Genomic DNA, 19,703 nt, shown 5'->3' with positions numbered 1-19,703 from the left:
TCAAACAATATGGCACACAATGGTTTGCAATTTAGTGATCTTCTTACATGAAAATTAAAATGTTTTGCTACAAAATAAAATTAATATATTGCTGCTTAAAAAATAATTAAAACTTGGATTATGTATTCAGCAGTCAGTTGGAATACTGATGATAGATATGCCCTCAACTAAACCAATGATAATAAAACAAAATATATTGGTTTTTCACCTTTAAAAATCAAAATGATGGCAAAATTGCTTGGCAGTGACGTTACTATAACCACCAAACTGTTACTATAATAATCATTTGTGTATCACTCTCACTCCCTGTACCTACCAGCCTGTAGTCTGATGGCTTAACCACTGCGCCACCAAGAGATCAAATGCTGTGTGACCATGTCTTTAAGCAATCAGGCTTAATTAAGGCTGGAACAGTAGGTCCTGGGTTTATTCTAATTCAAGCCCAGACTGATTGCACAGTTCAGTGGAGAGGTGGAAAGTTAATCCATTGATTTCTCCCTCACCAGCCATTAACCTCTACCCTGGACACATAGCCAAACAGCTGAGGTGTGCCGAGGACAGTGTGCTTGCATATTATTTGGATATACCGTACTGGTAAGCTTGAAAATAAATTAAAATGAAATAGTTTTATTATAAAGTAACTGCGATATCTGGTGATAGATGAAGCCTTGCCTATCACAAAACCGGTTTTATGTATTAAAAAGAAAATGAAAAAATTAATCTGTGAAAACTTCGTCTTTAAATATGTTTCAAAAGGTTCAACATAAATTTGTTTTCTTATTTATATATGTATTTGTATTCATGAAGTACAATACAGGAAACTATTTTTGGTATTAGCTTTATGATCCAAGTTCCATTGCACAATCCTTTTGTTAATGTGACACAAGTGAACATTGTAAATTACAATAAAATCAAATACTTAAGCACACTTATTTCTTACATTTAAATTAAAACAAAAATATATTAATTAAAACAGTATAGGCCGAATTTACAAAGCCTGTTTATGTCTTACACACTTGTATCTACATACATTTACAATGCCTAAACACCTACGTTTAAGAGAAACAGGCTTTGTAAATTGGGCTCTATATGTATATGATATTCAGAATACCAAGTCCAATCAAAGAACCATCAACACAAAATGTTTACACTCTTACTGTAAAACACCAGCAATAACTAATATTAAATATTAAATAGCACCTTTATTGTAAGACAAAAAAAACTATATATGGCATTTCCATCAACTTGAAAACACATGCACACTGTAAGTATTGAAGATTTATGTAACAGTATTCATTTAAATATACATATATAAGAAGTCAAGAATGAAATTTAAATGGTCAATGTTGCTTCCACTCGGCTGTAACAGTAAGTATGAAGTGAGAAAAGAATACAAATTTGAATGGGTCTTCAACACACTAACCCTACTTATTAGACAGTTTATAATATTGCCAGATATTAAAGGGTGTTATTTTTTTTACTATTAACTTACACATCACTTATAACTATTTCCCTATATCGATAATTTTGACAAATCCAGTTTGATTCTGGCTGTCCCGGTTTATGTATTACAAGTCATTTCAAATGCATTTTTATGGAAAAAAGAAATTATGTACATACCCAGGGCCGTAGCTGGAGGGGGGGGGGGCAAGAAAAAATCCGGAAAGCATTATAGAAATATAAAGAAAATTATCTTCTTAACTGTTTAAGGAGTTTTAGACTATTAACTACTCCGTTGCCCTCCCCCCCCCCCCCCCAAAAAAAAAATCCTAGCTACGGCCCTGATACCTGATTAACTCCAGTCTATGACTTAAAAATAATAATATTGTTTTGTTTAATGACACCACTAGAGCATAATAATTTACATGTATTAATCAACTATTAGAGGAGTGGGACATAGCCCAGGGGTAAAGCATCCGCCTGATGCGCAGTCGGTCTGGGATCAATCCTGTTAGTGGTCCCATTGGGCTATTTTTCTCGTTCCAGCCAGTGCACCATAACTGGTATGTGCTATCTTGTCTGTGGGATGGTGCACATAAAAGATCCCATGCCACTAATGGAAAAATGTAGCAGGTTTCCTCTCTAAGACTCTATGTCAAAATTACCAAATGGTTGACATCCAATTACCGATCATTAATAAATCAATGTGCTCTACGTGGTGACTTTTTGTTTTTCACCTATTGGATGTCAAACAGAGTCTTGACAGGAAAACTGCTACATTTTCCCATTGGCTACAAGGAACTTAAATAAGACTGATAACATGAAATAATGCAGCAATATGTTTATAGCAGTATTTTAAGTAGAATGTAAATGCTTTATTATTTTTTTTAAAGTTGTTACATTTGTCATATTATATCAGATCAGTTTCATTTATGTGACGCCAGAATGGTAATCACCGTATGCTGTAAAATACAATGTAAATATGACTGGGTGTGTTTTTAAGAAGTACTAAATTATGACCAACAGTAATAGGTAAAACTAACTAACACTTTCTAAGTCTTAAACCAATGTTTTCAAACAGGTGTATCTGTACAGTGTTAATGTAGACATATACAAATGTAACTTTCAGACTCCGTATTTGAAAAAAGTGTCAAAGATGTTTTAAGCAAGTGTGCCCAAACCTCTCTTCAGATGTGAAAATATCCTAAAGGATTGTAACCAGGGGCCTAATTCACAAAGGTCTCTTAGGCTCTGTTAGACAACAAAGCATCCTCTTTGCAAGTCTTTTAGCATTGCACCGTGAGATCGCAAAGTTGCGAGAGTTTAGTGAATTAAGCCCCTGCTGTTTAAGTAACATTTAATTTTAGTTACAAGTAATATAATTAATGATTGTGCTAAGTTGAGTGTTCCCCCCTAAGTAGGTGTAGGAATACTAGGATAATTATCTAACAGTACCATAATAAGTTTATGGTATGAGTCCTTTTGTAGATGTTTTTTCTGACATGAGTCGTAAAAAATTCATTGACTTTCTTGAGACGAGTGTCAGAAAAACCATCTACAAAAGGATGAGTGCCAAAAATATTTTCTAGTTCAATCAAGTCTTATAATTTTAGTATAATTATAACAAAAGTTTTAATTATAATTATAATAACATTTGCTGCATTTTATTTTGGTAGCGTGACATCATGACTCCTCTCTGCTGATATATTACATGTATTACGTCATGAGAAGAAATGCATGCAGCACACATTACGTGATATCACATAATACAGAATTATGTAAGCAACAGGTAGCAGCGGCCATTTCCTTCCTAATCAATGAGACCAATTAACCAATAAAAAGGGCACATTACTGTCAAGGGACGTGCACTAGATGGGTTTTTTTAGCACAGCTTTCTGGCACCTTTTTACCAGCTGATTGAACTAAAAAATAGTTTTTATATCAAAGCCTTTTTTTTATTTCTGCTACACCATTATGCAATATACTCAATTCTACATCTAACAGCATCTAAAACATTTTTAAAATGACTACGGTACTTTATATCGGAAATAATTTGGACAATTAACTGCATGTACAATGTAGTTTGAGATCATTAATTACAATACATATTTAATTATTTTGTACAAAAATTTAATATAACATTTTTTATTTATTCCATGTGAAATACATTACCTATATACTACAACAAAAAAGTTTACAAGTTTGGTAGTACTTCTGCCATTGTTCTTTACAACTTACAACCTACATTCAATGATGTGACATGCAGTAATGCATTTCATTTTGTAATGAAAATCTCCTGTTACTTATACTGACAAATGATGCAATTGAATCCTGTGTCTGATTTTACTTTCATTTAAGCACATTTATAAAACTGCTAAAAAAAAAATTTTTTTTATCTCAGTATACATTAACAAACAAATATTTCCCTGCGAAAACAAACTAAAATCATGACACAGTATATTAACAGCTGACATTATCAAAGAGAAATGCATACATTCACATTATTTAGACAGCATAGTCTTTTGATATATATCTACAACTAACAATTTTGATCTTGAAAATGAAATGCCAGAACATGACATATTAAAGAAATGTAAACATTTTTATATCTTTTTGTCCCATTCAGCCTATATACACTGTCATGTACTACAGTATTTACTAGCTGGTCCGTGGGAGATGTTTACAAAATACTTCTTGCAGTTTAATTAAAAACTTTAAAGGAATTTTTTTTTTTTTAAATCTGTTGTTCCATTTCCACTGCATAGAAAGCAAATAAGTAACCACATATGAATACAAAAATGTGAAATTATTTATTATTTCAATGTGCTGGGTGCTAGCAAACATTAATTTATTCCCTGTCCTCCACCCAATGATTCCAAAATACCAACCGTAACATTCAAGCGGACTGGATTTGAAAACCAAAGATTTTCTTATTCTACAGACATTGATTGCTTATTATTAACAAATATGTTGAAACTACAAACAATAGGCATATTAAACTTAAGTTATGGAAATCATGTACAGATAACAGTTTGACTTTCATGGGGATTTGCCCATTTCTGACAGAGTTATTGTTCTTGAACTTAGGAGATATAAAAATTTGTTGGGACTCAGTAGCAGAACTATACTATGCTTTAGCAGTACTCTCAGAATGTTTGTTTAAGCTATGATGGCAGTGATAACAATGACATGTTTTATATGATTTGCATATATACTGGACAAGCATTTTATAAATTAAATGGGAATTACACGAGTACTAATTGTAAATCATATTTGGCAAGTGTTTCTTTACGATACATGTTTGTAAAACAGTCTTAAATATTACATGAAGCATCATCTCTCTAGAAAGTGGAATTATTTAAAATATCAATAACAGCATTATGATAAAATATGATTTCCTATCACCATTATGGCAGTGCCTCTACATCAGTAGATTATAAACATGAACAAGAGTTTGTCAATGGAAGACTATTACCAATTTCCATATTGCCTCAATTCAGAATTAAATTCCTCAACTATTTATTGATGCATGTACATCTAAGGGTTTTTCACAGCTTCTTCCAATTTATTTTTACGACTTCCAAAGCCAATGTACATGGTGAAAATTATTAAATTAAAAACTGTAGTGCAATCTGGTGATTATATAGACAACAAAACTGTCCTGCATGAGCCCATGCTTACAAAACTATTAAAGTCTAGACTCAATTTCTAATGATGTCACACGCATGTCTCAGACTCTGTTAGAGTTGTGAGTCTACATTTTAGGGGCCGAATTTACGAAGCCCGTCTTTCTTAGACGCGGGTGTTTAAGCAAAAGTAAATGTATATAGTTACATACGTGTAAAACGTGTAATTTTTATTCTTAAAAGTGTTGTTTTCATTCTTGCCCACCCTTTGAAATGACTATTTAGGCATCGCACAACTAAATCCAACTGTTCATACCACAAGCTACTAACCTGGTGTTAGTTCAGAATCATTTACTTTAACACCTACCGAATTTTACTAATAATACAAACTCATTAACATCTACCCAGTGTTGCTAATAATACACAATCATTAACACCTATGACACAGAATTGATTAACGATACAGCAATTAGTAGGAAAACGTTTACTTAATGACGGATGTGAAGAAAAACAAACAAAAAAAGATGATGACTGCACTGGAAGAATAGTTCAGCGCAAAATATGATCAATGATTCAGTAAAATGACTACTAAGTAAATTGGCAGGAGTAACTTTACACTAAAATCTCATCAATGGAGCAAAATACTGACAAATGCTATTTGCAAAAGAAAACCTTTCTGGATTTATTCATTTGTAGATGATATTTCAGCCACTCATTCATGAAATATCAAACTTGACATCGGAGTTTTTGATAATCAATCAAGCAAAAACCATCTACAAAATGACAAAAGCCAGGACATATTGTAAAAACCCATTAACAAATATATACATTGTGTATGCAGTATCATGTGTTAAACATTTGATATTTTGAAAGAAAATAATGTGTTGCTTCAAAAGAAAAGATGCATTTATTTTCATAAAATACACATTTTTTCTATCAGTTTCACACATCACTTTTCTACTGCTTTTTTAAAAATTGAGTAAAATGTTGGGGTTTTTTCTAATTAGATTAATAAGACTGTTTTTCAGTCTGCTATAAAAAAACAAAAACATTTGCTATAAAAATGTGATATGAAACTAATTTGAATGAAAAGAGCATTATTCTCCAATCTGTTCTGAAAAGAAGATACACACAATGTTTCAATAGCAGGGCTTGAAAAACACACAGAACCCTTGTTATTGTCATAACATAATTTGGACAGTGTCAGTCCTGCTGAACATACGTATCTTCACAAAAATGTCTTTTAACTTCCCACTCTTAAAATACTCAGTAAAACATCTGTAGTCATGACAACAGGCTAATTTAAATAACCATCATACATGTAAATTATATATTTGGCACTAATATTTATGATACATCTGTGTACCTTTATGAACATACATACAAAAAACAAAAAAATGGAGAAGATATTAATTACTCTGATTCCAAAATGACATATGGTGCCATTTTGAAATCTTCAAATGATGTGGATCACATTTGCCAATATTTACACATGGATATGCTGTTCATTTTCAACTCCTACCAGCAAGCAACAAATATATTATATCTTTGTAGTATTTTATAAGACTTTTTTTTTTTTTTTCATTCTTGCACAAAAATAGAAACATCTCTGAAGAACGGGACACATTTAAAAGTCAAACTGCTTAACCACATGGGACACACCTTCGTCAGTGTGACACACCTTCATCAGTGGGACGCACCTTCATCAGTGGGATGCACATTCATCAGTGGGACACACCTTTTGTCAGTAGGATGCACCTTCGTCAGTGGGATTCACCTTCGTCAGTGGGACGCATCTTTCGTCAGTGGTGCGTTGTCTTGTTACTCACACCTGCTGGTAGATGCAGTGGCTTGGCACCTACTGATCGATTGTCGGGCAACTTATCGAAAATATCTCTCTCCCGTTTCTGCCAGAAGTCCTGGTTTTTTTGCACATGGAGAGTATTGTCTGCCACCTCTGGGTCTGGATTTCCGTAGTTTGGCGGGTTTGCATCTGGGTCGTAGCCCAGCACCTGCAGCATGGGAGCGACGGTGGCCATATCCTTGATGACATCCGCTGGAATGTGTCCCACCCACTTGGACAGGGCTTGCATGTTCACAGGCTTGATCACCTGGTCGGTGGATTTCTCAGTCCTGAAAACAACACAATAAGAAATATTGGTATTATTAAATTAATACATCTGTAATTTAAAAAAACTCAAAATTTAACACCACACATCCATGTATCATGGCCTTAGTTCAGTTGTGGTGCACTGGTTGGAACAAAAAAACAAACACCAATCAGCTGAATGGATCTACTGAGGTGGTTCGATCCTGTGACACAAGCACCCCAAGCGAGCACTCAACCGAGTGTACAAATGTATGCCCGGTATCCCCCATGCCTGGGATACACATAATTTGCAGTGTACAAATGTATGCCTGGTATCACCCCTGCCTGGGATACACATAATTTGCAGTGTACAAATGTATGCCTGGTATCACCCCTGCCTGGGAAACACATAATTTGCAGTGTACAAATGTATGCCTGGTATCACCCCTGCCTGGGAAACACATAATTTGCAGTGTACAAATGTATTCTCGGTATCACCCCTGCCTGGGATACACATAATTTGCAGTGTACAAATGTATGCCTGGTATCACCCCTGCCTGGGATACACATAATTTGCAGTGTACAAATGTATGCCTGGTATCACCCCTGCCTGGGATACACATAATTTGCAGTGTACAAATGTATGCCCGGTAAGCATTCCCTGCTCCATGTGGAGGTCATACACTTGGGAGACATCCATAATCACACCTGTGAAGTGGGTGAAACTCTGTGTACTGGTTCTACACCTCCCCATTGAGCCTAGCGGTATACTCACTCTGGGTTGGAGACGGTACTGGCAAGAGAAATCAATCATAATGAAAAACGTGCTACATGTGCCTCTAAGCATATAAAAAATAGTATTACAAAATGCTTGCTATCATGGATTTTGTGCATTCAGTAAATGATAGGGCATGTATGTAAGAACCAGTTATGTTATTAGCAAGTGCTTACAGTGAAACCTATTATTTTAGTAGTGGCTCAATCGGCCGGCATTTTTAATTTTCTTTTTGCTATTATTTTTTTTTACAAATTATTTTGAACAATAAAAGGAAAAAGAAACATCCCTAAAAAAAAAAAACTATGTCCCCCAACCACCCCCCACCACCACCACCAAACAACAACCAGCTAATGGCTACCAGCTGCCTTGAATTTTAACAACTGACCAGTTCAACTTAAGGTTGACCTATTTGCCAAAATAGGGGCGGGAAGGTAGCCCAGTGGTAAAGCACTCGCTTGATGCGAGTTCTGTCTGAGATCGATTCCCGTCGGTGGGCCCATTGGGCTATTTCTTGTTCCAGCCAGTGCACCACGACATACATAGACTTTCAAATAACCAAAAAATTTAAACTTTCAAATTATTGTATTAATTGTTTGTGGCGATTTCCCAAGAGAATCATAGTACATGTACCAAGTTTTAGAACTATCAATCAAATCAATTTTTATTTTTTATTTTAGATAAAACAAAGAAAATAAACAAACAAACAAACAAACAAAAAAGAAAAAAGAAAGAAAAAAGAAAGAAAAAAAGAAGAAGAAAACAAAAGATGAAATTATTTTGAACTCATTTTATATATAAATATACCCGGTAGTATATTTCATACACACACTAAATTACAAATTACCAGAGAACATTTTTCATTGGTGGAAATCTGACTATTATAGTATTCCTGTACATGAAGATTACATGAATCGAATTAGATTCCCGCAACATCAACTATTAATCTTCAAAACCCCAACACATCCAGTGTTCAATAATTATATTGTTAATTAGTATCACATTCTGAATTAATTACTCATTTAGCATTTCATAAGAATAATCCCTGGATCCGTGTCGTTTCCCATGATGCAAAGGTGAAGGAATCCAAATAGATTCTGGATGAAATTAATGAAAAATAATACTGGTAGTTTAATTTATAACTAGAGATCACGTACACACACCTTAAAGGGACACACCCTAGTTTTTAAACACTAAGGCATATTTTTCATAATTAGAGCCGTTTATGATAACTGAAATCAAACGTTACTTATATTTTATTGTTTAGATTATCCATTTCCGTACAACCGAAGTGTTTCTGGTCATCATGGTGTTTCTAACAACACAAAATGCATTTTTCATATTTTAAAAAATGCGCACGTGAGAAATAACAGTTATGTAGTTGCGTTTCAGTCTATTTTTAAGGGTATTTCAACATCACAGACTCTTGTTTCACTCTGTTGTATCCAAATTTTTTATATGTTTGTAAATTAACCAAACTTAGTGTCCAGTTTTACGGGTTGAAATTAGGGTCTAGGTGAAAAATATACCGTAGTGTTTAAAAACTAGGGTCTGTCCCTGTAACCATTACCATAGGCATATTTAAAAAGATGTTGGGCCAAGGGGTGGCAGCAACCAATGATTAAGGAACTGAACATTTTTAATGCTAAAGATTAATTCACCCCCACCCGCGAAAAAACCCCAACCCAACCCTCCTGATAGATCAGATCCTTCTGATATATGTTGTTATCTTCTCTTTCTTTTGTTCCTTTCGTTTTTTTGGAGTGGGTACTGTACATATATGAGCCTGATTTCTTTAAGATTTGTATAATTTTCTTAGACACCCATTGTTGGTGAGAACATCATTCGTTATTTATAATAACACATATTAATAACACATATACGTGTGAGAACAATTTAGAGGTGATGACCCGGTCACAACAGCAATACCATCCAATGGGGGCAAAAAAAAGCATGATTGAAATTGATTGATCTGTGATGTACAGGTTAACCTGAAACTGATTTAATTAGTCTCTGACACTCAAGTTAGCAACAAGTGCAAGAGCTGTATATAAGTTTTAGTTGGAAAAGGCATTTAAATTTGTTTAAAATCTGGTTTTTAGGATGAGAGAGAGAGAGAGACAGACATGTTTTATTTAACAACGCACTCAACACATTTTAGTTACGGTTGTATGGCGTCAGACATATGGTTAAGGATCACACAGATATTGAGAGAGGAAACCCACTGTCACCACTTCATGGGCTACTCTTTTCGATTAGCAGCAAGGGATCTTTTATATGCACCATCCCACAGACAGGGTAGTACATACCACGGCCTTTGTTACACCAGTTGTGGAGCACTGGCTGGAACAAGAAATAGCCCAATGGGCCCACTGACAGGGATCGATCCCACACCGACCGTGCATCGAGCGAATGCTGTACCACTGGGCTACATCCCGCCCCCATTTTTTAGGATGATGTAAGAAATAGAATATTAAATTATGTTTGTTAAGATACCATTTATCTTTGAACTCATTGTTTATTGATGTATCCAACTTACTTTTGCTCTTTAGATAGATTGTAATATAAATGGCATCTCTTTATGCTATATATAATAATAATATACATGTACATGTAGTCCTTTTGTGAAAATCTAAGCATCTTAAAATATTCAGGGTATATTCATTCCGACATGAAAATAATGTGCCATCACATATGCCTATGAATATTATGGCAATATTTTGATGGACAAAACTATAACTTTGTCTAAACTGTCATATAAAATATTCAACAAGTTCCTTCTGGGTGAAAATAGCCGATACATATGTTATCTTCACTGTGCTATTCCAGTGCAGTGTGTGTGTATTATAGATGAATAAAAACATTTTTCTCATTTACTAACAGATTACTGTCAGGAAAAAATCAATTCGAGACAAAAGATGTCTGAAGAAAAGGCGTGAAATAATAATTGTTCTCATCAAGAGTAAGATCTCGTGTCTCACATGCAAGCTGTAATACTCTGCTATAGTACATAACAAATGTGGGGGTGGTGGGTGGTGGGTGGTGTGTGTGTGGGGGGTGGGATGGACTTGTGGGTTTGGTTATTGGTGTGGGCTGTTGACAATGAACACATTTTTGATTTTATTGCTTCTTGTCACAACTAAAGTATGTTCATACACAACAGGCACGGTGGAAGCAAGTAGACATTGGGGTGGGGGGGGGTGTAGGGGACTGAGATCGAGGATACAAAGCAAAGTTTCTAGGGGTTTCGGGGGTATATGCTCCCCCATAAAATTTTGAAAACTAGATGTCCTGAAATGCAATTTTCTGCATTCTACAAGTAAAAATCATCTCTGCCTTTAGATTTAAGTACTACCAATTTAATATTTTCGATTCAGAATTATATCGGGGGGGGGGGGGGGGGGGGGCGCGCACGCTAGAGACCCCACAGCCTTGTTGTTCCGAAGTGCACGCACAATGATGCACTATATGGTGATAAAACACAAAGGAATGTCTACATGTATTTTAAAAACCATCTGGAACATTTTCAATTGGTGGCCATTAGATGTGACACTGATGCAGTCTAGAGAATGACAGAAGAAATCAGACATTAGTTGACCATGTTATGACTATTTTGCGTAACTACATGTACTTATATGAAATGGGGATATATGCTGGCAAACTTTACCATAACAAAATGAACACAACTGAGGCCAGTGTTAGAGATTGTAGCAGTCCAACAGTATAGTTGCACCAGTGCTCTGACCTGTACTGCATGATATTATACTGATGGAAAGAAATAACGGAATACATCGCATTGTAGACCAAATTTAATTCACAACGAGTGTAATAATGTCAGCATTTCATACCAAGTTGTAATGTGGGACTGAATATCTGTAGCATTGAATGTGCTGCCTATATGTTCCCAGTCAACTCCTGACAATATGAATTGATTTTTGATGCAGTCATTATTTCTTGTTGCTATCTGTGTGATCCTTTATTTCTTTCCATCAGTATATATATTAAGTGTTGCAACCATTCTGTAGGTGGTTACTGCATAAATGATAAAAGATGACTGCACGTGTGCTGCTAGTGCTACATTTGTTATGGGCACCCTACATTTGTCATTTTTACATAACCTAGGCCAGTCTTTATGCGTTTAGCCTTTACCATGCATGGTGTACCGCTGTTTGACGGAAGGCTGTGTCTTCCCACCAGTCCATGCATTTGGATCAGCAAGAAAACATGTATTTTAAGCCTTATAAACTTGACCAAAATTGGAAGAAAGAAATGCTTGTTGTCTTTGGATATCTAGAGCTGGAAATTTATTTTAATTGGTTCACTTGAAGGAAGGAACAATCAGAAATGAAGCAAACAGTCTACAGGTGATCGACATGACTGAATATAGTATTACATGTACAGTAAAGTACACCTATAACGGACATGCTTAGGATGAACTACTGTAATAGAACAAACTGATAGTAACGTCCCACTTTATATCCCTATCAGGGCTGTAGCTAGGATTTTTTGTTGGGGGGGGGGGGGGGGGCAACTGAGTAGTTAATAGTATAAAACTCTTTAAACGGTTAAGAAGAGAATTTTCTTTAAGTTTCTATAATTTTGTTCAGATTCTCTCCCCCCCCCCCCCCCAACTAGCTATGGCCCTGCCTATATATTAATGACAAACTTATGTAAATGTGTACAACAAACTACTGCTATAATGAACTAACTACAGTATCACGGTCCCATCCGGTTCGTTATAAGAGTACTTTACTGTATATCTAATATTGAAAAGAATGTTGTTTGAATTTAAACATTAATAGTTCTAGACAAATACAGAAATATATATTTTAAAGGGTGGGTGAGATTTTGCCAAGTGCAAACACTACCATTGAGTTATGCCCCACTTGTTAAGTGGCAGGAGCATTATACACAATAGTATGTGGTGTCAGTTGGCTTTGTCGTATAATCCTCTTATAGTAATAAAGGAATTGTTAACCTCAGAAATGTTATTTGTTCTGCTTGACACTTAAGATGGAATCTATATTTAGTCATAATGCTCTAACGGACCTGCATCCATCATCTGCTAAGTCAGACAATCCAAACAGGACTGTTGAGGAAAATCCGTGTGTGTGTGTGTGTGTGTGTGCGCGCGCAGGTGTGTAGGTGTGTAGGTGTGTAGGTGGGACAATTTCTTTCACTCCACACCTTTGTTTTGCTGACAGAAAGAGGAAGTTTGTTTTGTTTAACGACACCACTGCAGGGCACATTGATTTATTAATCATCGGCTATTGGATGTCAAATACTTGATAATTCTGACAGTCTTAGAAAGGAAACCTACTACACTTTTCCATTAGTAGCAAGGGATCTTTTATATGCACCATTACACAGACAGGATAGCACAAACCTTGGCCTATGATATACCGAGGAATTTATCAAATAAAATCAGCTTTATTTTTATACAGAGTGTGGTGGGATCTAGCTCGATTGGTAGAGTACCCACATGAGGTACATTGTACTTGCATTGCAGGAACAAATCTCCTATAGTCTGTCCCATCCTCTTACAAAAATGTTTTTTGTAAATAATTTCAGTTTTGTTTGACGTAAGAAGAAAAGTAAAAGTGTTTTGGAAATAGCAAAAAAACCCACCTATTTTTGTGTTCAATTTGGAAAACTATTGGCACTTGCAGTAAATTCCATAGCATGAAAAAAAGGCATTCCCCCGAGGGACAGACCATATATACATGTAGATAGACTCTTTCTTCAGTTTTTTTTTTTCAACCAGTGACATCAATTGCCATCAACGAGATATAAATTGCCATGAAATTCCTCACTGACAGCAAATTGAATATACAGTCAAACTTTGGTAATTCGATGTTGAAGGGGACGAGGAAGTTGGAGTTTTCAAAATTAATATATAAGAGTTCAAATTTGAAACAGGAAGTAAATGATATAATGAATGTTGATGTATTTAGGAGATGTCAAAACATGGCGGAATGTAACAAACAAATAAAACACTGAATGCCGAATAACACTCAGTACATTTGTTTTTCACAAAAATATTTTAATTATTTTAAATAAGAAAAATAATTAAAATGCACTAATGCAAATCAGGAACTAACATTTGTATAAAAAAAAAGAAACAGCGCTAACAATTATTACAAGTGCTCTTTGAAGTTAACCAGACTGTGTCGGTAATTATGTATTATGTAGCGAGGCACTCTGCCATGTACGAACACCGACACCCAAACACAGGATCAGTTCATTCCACTTAGTCGGTGGTCTATTATTCTATAATTATCACCTTAATCCTTGAGAACCCAGACCACCCGAGACAGGCGTACTTCGTCCGATTGACCTGATTGACAATTCATTCATCTTTAAAATACTGTCAGCAACGACAGTTAGATCAATCCACACACGTCGAGTTTTAGAGGTGCATAATCTATTAAATCTTTATGGCGGGACCAAAGAATTAGGTCAAGAGATTGAGTTTATCGATTGTTCGAAGTTTGAGTTTTCGAAGGCCGTTATTACTAGTTTTCACAGCAATTTGGCCGGGACTGTCGCTTCAGGTCAAGAAATCGAAATTTATCAAGAGATCGAAAGTGGAGTTATCGAAGTTTGACTGTATATGGTGTACATAATCTGTCAGTATTTGACATTTGTATAACTGAAATACATACATGTATATGTCTATATGTAACAAAATAACTTTTCAGTCATATTTATTTGCTGTAAAACTAACTTTTAAAAAATGGCTGTCAGGGTTGGAAATAGGGGTGTGATTGGTGCACACCCACCCGCCCCCTCCCCACCCACACCATATTAGCTACAATAGGTTTTACAAAAAGATGATTTTTTTTTTTTTTTAAATGCTTGTAAAGGTCCACTTCCCCACCCTGCATTTCATGTTTTATTTGTTATTTACATTTAACATAATAACATACCAGAGGCAATGCAGGCTAACCATGGTATTAAGATGTGAAAACTGGACACTATTTAAAAAAATAAATAAAAATAAACCAGGTACCCTTCAGAATATTATTTTTCTTAATTTTTCAACAACAATAAATTTTAGTATTACAAAACATATTATATTTGAAGTATATATGCATGCCATATATATCGTAAATTCATTACTGTGATTTTTTAAAATCCAATAAAACTGATACTGATATTTTCACATGTTCACACTAAGTGAATTGCCAGTTAATTTCTTACTGAATCAGTATCCTATGACGGTCATCAAGTCAGATGTCTGAGATGATTTAAAATCCTGCCATGGCCAATGGTGTATTGATCCCAATCCTAAATGACACGTTTTGTAGCTAATAATTTTACCTCGGGGAACCTTACTACTGATGCAATGTTCCCCATGGGGATACATTTCTTCAGAGCGTTTACATTCTCCAGCAACTAATGAACAGTTCTTCTGAGCAACACGCAGATTTGAGACAAATTAAAGGAAGCCAAGAAAATGATTCTGTTAAAAGGCACTTGACATATGGCATTTTAAAAATGCATTTAAACCCACTACAATTTGAAATAGGAGGAGAATATCTATTTATCATTTCTGTATGAATATTATCTTTCTGCTTGCTACCTACAAATACTGTAAATCAGACAACTTGTATCTTAATAACCAGTCAGGTGTCATCTTATAAATATGTCAATGAAAATGTTTTGTTTTCACGCAGGGCTTGAAATTGGTTGAGATTGATTAAAAGGCAAATATATATGTGTGAGATTATGTATTTCCCATGAAACATTTTATAACCCAAACTGATCTACCGGTGATGCAAAAAATTAATGATATGAAAAATTTAATTATTAAATAAACATATTTGAAAATAACACTCATTTTTATCTTTCCTTAGCATGTAAATTTATATGGTACACAGGTATTATTAATATGGTAAAATCTTAAATTGCTTCCCATAATTTAAGCTAGGAGAGCAATTAATCACTTCCCTTAATTTTTTTCACAAAATGATTTGCTAATCGGGGCTAATTTCGAATTTTAGAAATAATTGGAGAATTTTATTTTCATTTGGCGAAAGAATTTCATGTATTAATTGATATTTTATATTAATAACTGGGTATCTATACAAATTGGAAGTTTAACAGATAATTTGGCGGAATTTTCTGCTGACCCAGAGCTAGACCTGCTAATAGATAGAAACCATGATCCACTGCAGCTCAGGCAAGCATCTATCACTGAGCCACACCTCCTAATGTACTAAGAAATATTTAAATCTGTCCTATTATTTAGTTAATTCTGTAGTGTTCATGACATGACAGTTTGCTTGTATTTTACCCAGAAATAAAATAACCTCAACGAGGAAATACAGTACATCTAGAAATTAATTAACAACAGTAATAAAACGTTACCGTGATAAAGATATCCCTCCTTTCTTGCCGATGAATTCTTCGTGATGAAGTACGGACTGGTTCCACGGCAGGTTGAGAAACTGCAGAATCCTCCTCATCCAGAGCTCGGGGTGCAGGACGAGCTGTTCGTAATACACGGGCATGCACCGGTACTGCCCCACCCGCAGACACTGTCCATACATCGACTCCACCGCTGTGTTCCACTTCTGCAAGCACTTCCGGTAACTCTTGATGTCGAAGCCAGAGATGGTCACTTTCCTCGTTATTATGGAATGAACAACGGCGCGCCCATCGCGTACCAACAGTAAGAACTTTGCATTTGGAAACAGCCTACTCAGATATATGGCCGACTTGAGCGAGAACGGGTCTTTATTGCACAGTCTGGGGGCTGCTTCGCCATGTTTGGCAATGATTTCGAGAATGAAGGACCGGACTGCCGAGTCTATGACGTCCCCAGTGACGCCTGCCTCGAGCAGGCGCTTCTTCTCCGTGCTTGATTTCTCCCACTGCGTTCTCATTCCCAGAATCCTCGGAATCACGCGCGTTTCCTCGCCACACCGCACGTCAGGGTGAGCGTCGATCATGGCCCGCATCAATGTGGTCCCGCTTCGCGGCATCCCGCCAATGAAGACGATGTCCATGTTTGCATCGTATGGAATGGCCTGATTCTGATCATCGTAGATGTACTTGACGGGGTCCCTCGGGACCATGAACACATGGGAAGTGTTGTTGCATGGCAACAAAAAGTACACAAACGACATCACCATGAAACAGAGGAACACAGTGAAATAGAACTTCTTCCTCATTGCAGATCTCATACACATTGTTAAAATAGTTCTTTTCACCATTCAAACCGTATAAAACGCATATAAAACTTTTGGCAAAATAGTATTAGCCGATAGATGAACTACATATTTCAGAGCTAACATCTAGCTAAACCTTGCAGATCCATAAGTATTTCATTTTAAGAATCTGGTTTTGTGGTTCTTACTAAAACATTTCATCACTTGTGGTTTACTTTTCCCACTTAATGATGGTACAGAGTTTTTGTTTCAAAACATAAATTATCTTGCTTCTTTGAAAACCCCCCAAACTTTTCAAAATAATTACCGATTCAGTACTATGGAATCTGGCTTCAAACATTAATGACCAATATCTGAATAACATCAAAGTTAAGTTCAACTTTATATTTCTGCATATACAATAAGACTGTAACCAATCTTGTGATTTAGTCAAGCCAAATTAAACTGATTTCTGCTTAGCAGACTAGAAAACTTCCTCAGGCAAAGACAGACAAAACATCAGCTGGTGCGTTGGAGGTGAGCAGTCAAGCTCGTAACCCTGTCTACGTTATACCTGTCATCATCAGAAGCATCCATCCACGGACTGGCTAGGCGCTGACCACAGAGGCTGGACTGTCCAAAGACGTCATGGAAATCTAATGTCTTGTTACACAACATTGTAACCCAATCTGCTGGCATTAATTGTCAGGGGAAGATGGACATCAGCCCTGTGTGCTCTACCGACTCATGTCAACTGGGTAATCCGACGCCACGATTCAATCTGGAAATCACAAGAGAAAATAATTATCGGTTATTGGTGCCAACAAGACTCCACTGCAGGTCCATAAAGATCTAACGCTGTGAACCCATTACTAAGACTTGACAATAACACCAACATTACAGCCCGCTGGCACACAACACAAACGAGCTGATAACAGCAAACAACAGTAAAACATTCTATTGGATTGGTTTCACGACAATGGTAAATATATCAAATTCCATTTATGGATCAAACATTGCTATGTATATGTTCTGATAATCTATCGTCCAGTACAGATTTACAATAAATTTTCAGAAGGTGACAGACACATAAAAATAAATATTCAGTGGAGTGTTCTATAAATAGAGGATTTTTCACGAGTGGTTTTTAATATGGAAAATATCAACCGAATCTATGTTAATTGGTATATTTAAAGGCTCTGCCAAGACAAAATACTGATTATTTGCAACTAGAGGTTTATTTTACATACTGAAAAACATCAGTAGCGAATTCTATTTATCCTCTAACATTCTAAAATTACATTAATTGATATTTAGTTCTAAAGTTGCCTCTCTCAATAAGACGTCATCGCGATTAGCACAAATGTAGTTTCGACGTTACTAAATCTTATCAAAACATTACGCTCATGTATGCAGGTCTTATTGGCTTGTAAACAAATGACCAACTGACAACAAAACAAATATTAATGGGTTTATGACATGATATTATGGGTAATTTAAGTTATAGCATAAAGTGTATTTTGTTTATATTCATATGTAAAGAAAAACAAATTTCATTTATCATCTTGGGAATATTTTTAAACTTCAAAGTTGATTTCAAACAAGCATTCTGAGAGTACTGCTAAAGCATTACATGTTCCCTACTGGATCAAACAAATTTTCGTTATCTCCTGAGTTCAAGGACCATAACTCTGTGAAAAAGAGGTATATTGCCATAAAAGTCAAAGCTGATCTGTAACAAAACATGATAGAGCTATACACAAGATTTCATCACAGTATCTTAAGGCAATGTAAAAAAATTAAATCTGGAATTTTTCTTTTCATATCTCCTAAGTTCAAGGGCCATAATTCCATGAAAAATTAATAAATTGCCCTGAAAGTCAAACTCAGGGTGCAGATATGGAAAATATTTCACTAGCTCGCTGGACCAGAACCAACTAAAATTTACTAGCCCGCCAGAATTTCTAGTAATCTGCCAGCCTATAGAACTATATATTTTATCGTTTAACAATATTATAATATACCGGGTATTGACAAAAGCATTAATAAAGGCACTTGGTAAGTGATCAATATCAAGTGGCAAATGAAATCAAGACCCAAACCTTGATTGACAAATCAATAAATGTTTATTATTCTGGTATGTATGATGAAATTTATCACATTTCTTTCATATAGATTTACACAAATTTAAAATGCAAGTGACCTATTCAAAAGACACTGGCAACATACTATCAACATAAACAAGCCATTTGCAGGAAGTATTGACCTTTGACCAGCTCTGTTTTAGGAATGTCATGCTAGCTTGCGTATTTTGAAATCTGAAGTCGTCTATTGACAAAAAATACACAATACATGTACCGCATTAACAATAGTAATAAAATAACATAAAATAAACATTTTATTCATATACAGCACAATCTCTCATGTATCGTAAATTATTATATATATACATAAGGCTGTTTTAGAAAAGTTACATGTGACTACTTAAGGGTGTACACCAAATCAAATCCCATAGACGTCAATAGTAACATATGTGGCTAAAACTCCTACCTGCAGCGTATCAATCGACATAAACACCAAGGATATAAATACTACCACCCCTCACACTTAAAGTGAAT

At 35.4% G+C, this 19,703-nt stretch overlaps 1 protein-coding gene across 1 annotated transcript in view; it reads right to left on the bottom strand.

The window, feature by feature from the left end:
* Window positions 1–2,104: 2,104 nt before the first annotated feature.
* LOC121368337 (protein-tyrosine sulfotransferase 1-like) overlaps window positions 2,105–19,703 on the bottom strand; it is a 75,873-nt gene continuing 58,274 nt past the window's right edge. Inside the window, exons 2-3 of the mRNA XM_041493026.1 lie at window positions 16,304–17,866; window positions 2,105–7,199 (exon numbers count right to left, since the gene is read on the bottom strand). Coding sequence (XP_041348960.1) covers window positions 6,869–7,199; window positions 16,304–17,151 — 1,179 coding nt within the window. The 5' untranslated portion in view covers window positions 17,152–17,866 and the 3' untranslated portion in view covers window positions 2,105–6,868. The remainder of the gene's footprint in view (window positions 7,200–16,303; window positions 17,867–19,703) is intronic.

Source organism: Gigantopelta aegis, chromosome 3 (assembly GCF_016097555.1).
Source record: "Gigantopelta aegis isolate Gae_Host chromosome 3, Gae_host_genome, whole genome shotgun sequence".
In the NCBI taxonomy this organism is placed as follows: domain Eukaryota; kingdom Metazoa; phylum Mollusca; class Gastropoda; order Neomphalida; family Peltospiridae; genus Gigantopelta; species Gigantopelta aegis.
This window is presented reverse-complemented; position numbering and strand designations above follow the sequence as displayed.